The sequence below is a fragment of the Ruditapes philippinarum genome, unplaced genomic scaffold, assembly GCF_026571515.1.
Source record: "Ruditapes philippinarum isolate M1 unplaced genomic scaffold, ASM2657151v2 ctg10788_1_1_1_1, whole genome shotgun sequence".
In the NCBI taxonomy this organism is placed as follows: Eukaryota; Metazoa; Mollusca; class Bivalvia; order Venerida; family Veneridae; genus Ruditapes; species Ruditapes philippinarum.
This window is the reverse complement of record NW_026863959.1, coordinates 55,916-66,034: the sequence shown is the minus strand read 5'-3', so window position 1 is coordinate 66,034 and position 10,119 is coordinate 55,916. Positions and strand designations below refer to the sequence as shown.

Here is a 10,119-nt window from a genome sequence, read left to right as displayed (position 1 = left end):
CATATAATTATGTACATGAAATGAGTTTATTTCAGGGATAAATTACATTTGTATATGTCTCTTTGCCAATTTATAATTTTCAAAATTCGTTTCCTTTTTCCATTATGGCATAAAATTTTAGACCGCTAAATTTGGGATTCGAAGGAGCCGCTGGTCTTGAGCCTGGATTCATCCTTCAACAATACCTCCCCCTCCCACTTTGGAGTAGAGTTGGGTATCCCGCTCGCAGCAACCTGACTTTTCGAATATTTTCTTTACAAAAAAAAAAGGAAGTTTATATTTCTTTACTTTTACACGTAGTATTTGGCATATCTTAACAGATTAATTTGCTTAGAAAATTTATTACTATAAATGGGCCTACAATTGAAGCTTTTTTGGACTTTTGTCTTAACAAAAATTGATATCCAGAATTTTGTCTTTGTTGGTTGGTTAGTGGAGACGGCTTACAAATACTCCCTCTAGCCTCTTTAAACTCTGTGTTGTGTTGTTTATTATTTCAAAGGTGTATTATTAAAGAATATAAATGATTTTTGAGTGTAACGAATTAGAGGCAAAGTACATGCTTGCTATTACGAGTCCCGCAAATTTTTATACTACGTCGCGGACTATCGTAAGGCAGGACAACAACAACAAATTCAAGCAGACGAGAGGAAGGCCTGTAGGTCTAGTGGCATAAGAGGAGAATTAGACAATCCCTGGATTTTTTTTTCATTCTATATTTTATCAGTGTAATATACTACAAGACTACTTATACTATATATCAGGGAAAGACCCCGGGAACTGATCTAGGTCAGTAGGCTATAGCTAAAGATACTTCAGCGAACAGGTTTTATACTGTCGCAACGTCAAAATAAAAGCGACATATTATGTCATATAAAGTTATGGAAGCCAGAACTAGGGTCAGTGATTTATCACTTTATTCGCGTCCGCCAGGGGCGTAGCCAGCTTTTTTCAAATTGTAGGCTCATAAAAGGGGGTTTTGGGGGCTAAGCCCCCAGAAGACAAGTTCAGATTAAAAACACAGGCAAAAGTATCGGACCTGGGAAGAAAAAATATGACCAGATTGATAAAAAAACCCTGTGTTCCTCTTAAAAGTGTCAAAAAAACACAAACAAATGTATATAATGACCCCCTTTAAAAATATACTATAAGTTAAGAGAAGGCCGGAAACTCCAGATTCGAGCCTACGAGCAAGGGATTCATTTCCCGGGCCGTTGTGAAAAAATTGGCCAGACAATTTTAAAAAAAAACTTTTATCACTATTTCACGTTTATATAAAGCTTCAAAATGAGACCAACCCCAAGTCTCTAGCCCTTCCCGTTCATGAAATATCTATCAGGAAACGAGCGACTTCGTGCTAAAAATCCTTGGTAGACATAATTGCGGCACAACAATTCGGTACGTAAACATAGACTAATACATGTATATCAGCTGACTACGTGTCAAAATTACTTGAATTTACTAAATAATATTACTAAATACATTAAGTTGGACCACTCACAACCGTCAGTAGCATCAAATACACATGAGATTCAAGTTTCAAACATTTACACGGTCTTTCAATCGCTTTCTACACCATTATGCATCTTGTGTGAAACGTTCTGGTTTTCGTTGCTATTGGCCAATCAGAAGACTCGTTACAAAATATCGAACAGCTGATTGACAATGGCGTAGAAAGTAATCTAAAGACCGTGGAAATGTTTGAAATTCAAATTTTGCGTGTATCAGATGCTACTGACGGTTGTGAGTGGTCCAACTTAATGTATTTAGTAATATTATTCAGTAAATTCAAGTAATTTTGACCCGTAGTCAGCTGACATACATGTATTAGTCTATGTTTATGTACCGAATTGTTGTGCCGCAATTATGTCTACCAAGGATTTTTAGCACGAAGTCGCTCGTTTCCTGATAGATATTTCACGAACGGGAAGGGCTAGAGACTTGGGGTTGGTCTCATTTTGAAGCTTTATAAAAACGTGAAATAGTGATAAAAGTTTTTTTTAATTGTCTGGCCAATTGTTTTCACAACGGCCCGGGAAATGAATCCCTTGCTCGTAGGCTCGAATCTGGAGTTTCCGGCCTTCTCTTAACTTATAGTATTTTTTAAAGGGGGTCATTATATACATTTTTTTTTGTTTTTTTTGACACTTTTAAGATGAACACAGGTTTTTTTATCAATCTGGTCATATTTTTTCTTCCCAGGTCCGATACTTTTGCCTGTGATTAAAAAGTGGAAATTGAGCGTTCTAAAGTATTTTCAAGGAAATAAACAAAACAATAATTTTAAAGTTAGTTTTGGCTTCCAAAACTTTATAAGCCGCTATTTAACAATTTTGTTTTTCATCTGAATCCTGATGAGGCATTAAAGTTTTGGATTTGAGACCCGTTACGAAACCTAACCAGAATAACATAAGTTGAATTAACCTTATTTTTCACTTGCAAATACACTTGACCCAATCAATTCTTGTGCATTTTACGATTAAACAATTATTTTAACATTGTTCTATAGATACCAATAAAAGTATCAAAATATTAATGGAAGTCAGGCTAGCTGTACCGTACGGGCCCGTACAGCTAGCCAAACGTTCTAGCCGTACGTGAGTCACATACAACTAGCAAGGATACACTGTATTGGCTAGTCGTACGGCATTTTCAAAATTAGACAGACGTCGAAAATGCATATGTTATTTTATGACTTTAAGCGAGGATTGTAACCAAGAAATAGCAATTAATTGTCTGCGTATGTTTACTTTTTAGAGATTAATTGCCTTGTTGGCTACAGTAAAAAAAGTACGAATATTGATCTTTGTCATCTCAAGACGTTGAGAAAATCGCAGTAAAATAACATCAATTGAAATAATTTACAAAATTTTGATTTTGATGAAAATCCGTTTTTGTTTAATTAAGTTTAATTTTCGACACCTTTAAAATGAAAAATTATTGTTGTTGGGATCTGATAATTGGGTCAATTTACCGACGATATAGAAGTTTGTTCATCATTAAGGAAAGTTTGCATGTTCCTTGAAACGCATTTTAAAATTCTATTATCAGTCCCTGCATGAGTACGGGCTTTAATTAAGGCTTATTAATTGATTGTGCTGTTATGTTCGATATTTATCTACTGTATTTGAAAATCATACAAATATTTTTGCTTTTCACCGTTTTTGTTTTTTGTTGTTTTTTTCAATGTTCTTTTTATTTCTTCCACTCCGATCATTATTTATTCGATCCATATGCTAAATTAACAAAAATTCACCTTTCATACAAATAAACCTTAAAACTTATCCTGTGTTGATTGTTTGTTCCACTTGTATTGTTTTTCTTGTTTCATACAAATAAAACAACAAATCATAACAGTCTTCGAAATTAACGCCAGTCCGAGGCCCGAGGCCACTAAATTTAGCATCGGTCCGGTGATTATTGCAAGGTTGGTGGTCCGACGGACCAGTAGATTTTTTGTCATGAAAAAATATTATAAGAAAAATTCATCAAAATAATGAAGCAGGGTTCTCTAAAAGATTGATCTTTTTGCCTTTTTTGCAAATGAAACCCATCAATTCTGTCCTAAATGTTCAAAATACAGCGAGAGATGTCTAAATTGTATTGAGTAATGGAGGCCGCCATTTTTTTTCTTGGTTATTTTCCGTACCGCGCCGTACAGTTTACGGAAATTAAACCATTGTTTTTTATGGTCATTATTTAGCTATGATTTTGTGATTATTGAGTTAAGTAAATATTTTGTGTGAAAGTGATTTGTTTGAAGCAAATTGCGTTGTTCATGTTCAATTCTAGTCAATTTTGCCTATAGTAAACAGTTGGTCCTTAAAGATTTTTCAAAGCTGTCAACATATGGCCCAGAATACAAGACGTATTATGCTTCTTTCAAAATTATCAAGGGAAGCATGATAAAGTGTTTTCCTGTGCCCATCTATTTATTACCTATCTATGTATTTGGTCCGGCTAAAAATCACCAGGTCCAGTAATATTTGATATTTTACTGGCCCGAATGTCCTGTGCTTTTTAAAGTTTTTCGTGAAGACTGATCATAATCATGAGGCACAAAATAACATATAAATGTTCGACTTCCATATAATTTTGAAAAGTGCCGTACGGCTAGACAATACAGCGCGTCCAGGCTAGTTGTACGTGACTCACGTACGGCTAGAACATTTGGCTAGCCGTACTGGCCCAGGGCCGGCAAAATCTCAGAAAATTGTACTTGTCCACGGACAAGTAACCTAAGAAATTTACTTGTCCGTACTCAATGTTCACTTGTCCGTATTTATATTTAATATTTACTGCAAATGTCAATAAAGAAGAGCAATATGATTATGAACTTTCTTTCAATTTTATTAAACATTCTGTGCCATATGTTTAGTAATATAATATATTATGATTGTAATATAATATATTTATAAAATATTAACGGCAGTAGATTAAATTAGAACGACAGTGATGGACAAATTGTGTATATTTTACTGGAAGGAGCATTGGTCTTTTGCCAGCACTTTTTCAGTTTTCCTTGCACCCAAATTGCTCTAAAGTATTGTCTTCATTTTTTTGCACTCAGGTACCATTTCTTATTTATTCACTCCTTATTCTATTCATCTATATAATATTCATTTGAATCCTGTTAAAAAATCATATGTTCTCTTGAGTTAGATTTGTCAAATTGATGACATCTGTTTTTTTTTAACGATATAATTATGATTGCCACAGAATGTAATATCATATACGTATATACGCTTGGTTGCGGCAGATGAATTGTGAAAATTTTGACATCATTATCATCGGCGACGATGAAACTGACATGTATACATTAACACCAGTATTAGACATTCAAAAACAAAGGCATTTTCACAAGAAATCTTTACATAAAATAAATTATAAAATGACTTTGTCCACATAAATTCAAGCAGTCAAATTGCCGATTTGAGCGTAAATATTCCCGAATGACCTGGAAAAGCTATACAATGTATTTAATTTTCATACAACACAGCGGTATTTCAAAGAAAATTGTTGCGAGATTGATGCTGTATCTGCTAACTTAACAATAAATGCGCTTGAAAAGACCACAGCTTCCAAGTCAATTTTATGGCAGAATCCCCGTTGCTACCGAAAATATTTTATTGCAGAAGCTAAGTCGGCAGTCATAAACCAAAACAAACATGTACCCCACATAGTGACCTTGATACGTTTAATAATTAGTTAATTGCCGCGCGCATGCAGTAACTGAACAGTGATTTTTCTCACTTAATTGGGAAGAGGCCTGAGCCTCTTGATTTTGGGAAAAATTATCGCTAAAATTGCTGATTTGGGAAGTAAAAAAGCTGGTTTAAGTTCAGATTTTTGGGAAAACTGCATGATTTTAAAGAAAATTTCAATTGGGAAGAGGCCTTTTTTCGGAGTCTGTTATATAAGTAGAAAAATCACTGCTGAATGACTTAAGGTAAACCCCAAGCCTGGTTGGTCGCTATTTATGTAAACACTTAAAATAGTAACACCCTAATATGCACGGAATGCCTTCATGAATGACGCCACACTTCACATGCTAGTTTTCGAATAAAATTTGTGATTTTCCTTCTGATTTAGATCTATTAGAAAAGAACTAGATATAACATCTTTGTTGACAATCATGATTTCAATATTTTTATTCAAGATAATGTTTTTATTTGTTTTCATTAATTTTTTAATACCTAAATATGATTTTATTGAATACAAAAGTCAGTAAATCACCTTTTTCAATATCTTTAGAAAAAGTAATTTATAAAAATATTGGAAGCACATGGGTTCGTAAAGGTCACTCTTGTAATCACGTGGTCAAACATTTTGGCAATATGGCAGCCAAGTGCCGAAATTTTTACCTGTAGGAAACTATTAGGTAGTTTATGTTCGTAATAAGATTTTTATTTGTCCATCCTTGGCTTATCAACAGATTATATATAGTTTTATCAAGGTATGCTTCAATTTACTTCATGGCAATTGTTCGATGAATGAATATGAGGGTGTCGGATTCCTGGCACGATTATTGGTGGACTTTCCCTACGGGGTTGTCTTCAGCGTTCACGTCATGTCATAGTATATAAACGGGTACGCTGAAGACCTTAAGCTATTTTAAAGTATGAATTTGATTAGATGCCAACTTTATTGAGGACGGTAAATCATGCATCAGCATAAAAGACACTTGATTCGACCATACGGCTTAAACACACTACCAATTCCACCCACGCCTGGTTTTATTGTATTTTTGGGACTTTCAAAATGTCAATTTCTTGACCAACTTTAGGCCTGGACCTACATAGCCTATAAGTAGCTACGCCACTGTCCGCGCTGAAGCGTGACTTTCGACACTGACACCCTTTATGGAATGAAATAGATTTTGTGAAAGGGCAGCAGCAACTTCTCAGGCCTTTTAGTCGGTCATAATAGCCGATCATTCTGATTGGTATGAGGGTATTTGATTATCAAAAATGAAATGTCGTGAACAATATGAATAGCAAACTGGAGAATTTCGCAATGCAAACATATTCAAATGAAATTATCTTATCCGTCAATTAATCGCGCTCTTCGGGGTTTTTTTTATTAATCATTTTGCACTACGACATTTTGACCTCAAGAAAAACTTCGTATTAGAGCTTCCCACTGGAACATCAAATGCTGTGTTTTTATTGAGAATGAGCGCAAAGTCAAATGAGAACCTAGCTATGGCTTTGACCTTTGAAGGCTACAGTCTTAAGATTTCAATGGTGTTGATCATGACTTTAATTTTGAGATAAGTTCATCAAAGGTCAAGCCACTGAGATATTCATAATTGATTTGACCATAAAATGTTTGTCCAAATAGATTTAATGTGAATGTTGGTCAAGACTATTATAAAATGACCCCTATTATATGTCTGTGGCGAAGAGGCCATTTATATGCCTCTGTTGTAAAACATGAAAAATCACTGAGCACTTGACTCTCAAAATAAGTATGTTAATTTGCAACTGTTAATTGAAGTTGAGGCGCCAGTATACGCCAGACACATTCTTTTGTTTCCTTTCAGGTCTGAAGACAACAGGTTTAAAAAAGGGCTATGTCGCATTGTAAAATACATGAGCTGTTCTATTTGATTACCTTAGGTTTGTAACTATGCAAATCATTTTCATCTTGAAATGTTGATTTATTCTGTTATATAAGTTGAATACAATTGCAGTATTTTAGATTGTTTATATTGAATAAACATTACTTAGTAAGTTGGTGTTTTCAGAATATTATGAGTGGTACCAGTAATAAAAATATGGTATTACCATTGCTAACATGAATCATCGTTGGTACAATTAGTTGAAAATCTACTCTAAAAAGATTTTATCGTACCATTTTTGTAATTGGCAAGAGAAAAACCATATGAACCAATTGTTAACCAATGGTGCCACCAGCCAACTGATCTTGATCCTAAATTTGATCCTTATTAAGTTAATAATAGTTTGGTCCAAAGAATATTGTAATTTGTGTTGTTGTTCATGTATTTTATCCCATTTTGCAAGTTCGCAATTAACTAAATTGGTTTAACAAAGGTGTCTTTCAAGTGAGACCCAATTGATTCAAGTTGAAATCACAAACTACTGTGTATGGGTCAGTAGCTTAATGTCATAAACAGATTTTTATTATAATAATCATTCTTGTTTTAGTTGCAGCATGCTATGGATACCAGAGACCATTGTTTAAAGTATCTGGTATGTCAGACACACCAACAAACCCATGCAGAGTTGATTTCAATGCAGATGCAGTGGATATTTCTGTACAGGTGAACTGTCATTTGTTTTTATCCTATGCATATAATAGTTTTTTGTTCTTTTCACTATTTAGTTTAATATTATGACCTCTAATCCAAAGAAAAACAGGGGAGGTTTATAATATTTACAGTGTCTGTCTGGTGTTTGGCTGTACATCCACACCTTGTGTTTGTTTTTATAGATAGATTTAAATTATTTACATAAATGTGAAGCACATTGAGATGTTGTGTTGTGCTCAAGCACAGAGGTCAAAGCCACACTTGGACTAGAAAAGTAAATTTTTCATGAAAGTGCATTGATGTTTATGTACGTTCAACAATTCTATCGTTTAAGGATGGATTTAAAATAACTATGCAGAATTATATTACACATGCAAGGCCAGATAAGCTCAATTTGAATGTCACACTTGTACATATAATGTATAGTAATTTTGAAAAAAATCTTTATGGTAACTTTTTCTAAGTTTACAAAAATTTGCATTTATCATTCTGATTGATCATCCTTTTGTTATTTCATACCCTTACCAGGCAAAAGTTGATTTACATTTTGGATGGGACATGATACATGTATTACATTCAATATAATATATCATGATATTTCAGATTGAAGATGCAGAATGTGGCAGTGTTGATAGTGGTAAAATATCAGAAGTTACTGGGACATTCTATAAAATGGAGAAGGATAGTGATTATAAGATAAATCTTGACAACAACCACAAAATAATCAATTCTGATACATCTCCAATGACATGGTCCAAGCTATTAGAATCTGATGTGTCTATATATGCTGTTGCTGTTTCACTGCAACTGACGCAAGATGAGTTTAAAATCGTGGTAAGTACAGAAACAAAAGAACTAAAATTATTCAAACATTAATACATGTGTTGTAAGTAATTTACTAAGGATCTGGGATTGATGAAGCCATTCTTTTGGACTTGACAAGACTTAAATCAAGATCAATTTTGCATTTACTGTGTATAATAAGCTTCTATGTTAGACTTTTTCATTTAACCATATTAATTTGTATCTTATCCTATTTTTAGCTCATATATGAACTTACCATTGACTGGTGACTGGTGATTGGGTACTGTAATAAATCTGCTAGTGTGCAACTCGTTCATTTCTCATGGGATTACAAAGTTTCATAGAGCTGTAGTCGTACAGCTTTAACCTCCCATTTCTTGAAGAAAAAGGGGAATACTGTTGAAGTTGTCATGATCAACTCTTTTGCATCCATTTTGGTTAAGTTTTCGTTTGTGGTCATGAAATACATTACTAAATTAGCTATATAATTGAAACTTAATAATTATGTCAGTGATTTTTTTGGGCTGTGAAAAAAGTTTAAAAAAATCGCTGTATGTGGATGCTCCATGATGGGTTCTACCTGACATTTTTAGCTCAGCTTTTTTGGAAGGAAAAGAAAACAAAGAGTTATTAAATGGTCATGTGTTATAGTCATGTTGGTGTTGCTGTTGTCTGGCATGTTGCCATTGCTGTCCGCAAACTTTAACATTTATAAATAGGGCATTTTCTATGTGAGTCCGCCAGTCTGGCCCACAGTTGAATTTATTTTGCGCCGGCAGTCTTTTCATAGGCCTAGGGTCAATGGCGCCCTCTAGATTGAACATTGCATGTGTTATATGTCTGGAATGGCAGATACTTTGTTGCCAAAAATGAAAGAAAATGACAAAATTTGAATGCAAAAGTTTATAGAAATGAATATTTAACGAAAGAAATATATTATGTTGTTTTTCTCACAAAAATTGTTAACTGCAATAATTTATCACCATACAGTGTCAAATCACATCCGACCTCAAAATTTTTTTGCTATGCACTGATTTGTCACCTCTAATCATGTGTGCCCATCTCATTTGACAACTGAGGAGTGTATGACGTAATTAAATTATACCTTACGTAAATATACATTTTGCATACAGTATTAGTAATAGAAAGAGCATCGAAACACAAGGCTATCTGATTTGTACGAGGGGGCGTAGCCCCTAAGTGTAAATCAGATTGCCGAGTGGTTTGATGTTCTTTCTCTTTTATATTAAAGTCAAACATAAAAACACGTTCCCTAATGCCACAATATGAAACCCCACAAAAAAGTAACCAATAAACGAGCATCTGAATATGATATTTCCATTGCTATCCCTTTCTCTGTCGTCACAATATGTAAACCCCGGACAAAATGAACCAATCAATGGGCTTGCTCTGGAGTGCGGGTAACTAATACCTGCACTCCAGTTAACGCACTGTGCATGTATATGTATACGATTTAACTCTGTCACATTTTCAACAGAAAGGTCCCCAAACTATGATACAATATATTGTAATACATTGGT

At 34.1% G+C, this 10,119-nt stretch overlaps 1 protein-coding gene across 1 annotated transcript in view; it reads left to right on the top strand.

Moving 5' to 3' along the window:
- The first annotated feature begins 626 nt into the window (after nt 1-626).
- The window catches only part of LOC132723945 (uncharacterized), a 31,853-nt gene continuing 22,360 nt past the window's right edge, over nt 627-10,119 (top strand). Inside the window, exons 1-4 of the mRNA XM_060708750.1 lie at nt 627-790; nt 7,046-7,121; nt 7,671-7,786; nt 8,378-8,608. Coding sequence (XP_060564733.1) covers nt 7,076-7,121; nt 7,671-7,786; nt 8,378-8,608 — 393 coding nt within the window. The 5' untranslated portion in view covers nt 627-790; nt 7,046-7,075. The remainder of the gene's footprint in view (nt 791-7,045; nt 7,122-7,670; nt 7,787-8,377; nt 8,609-10,119) is intronic.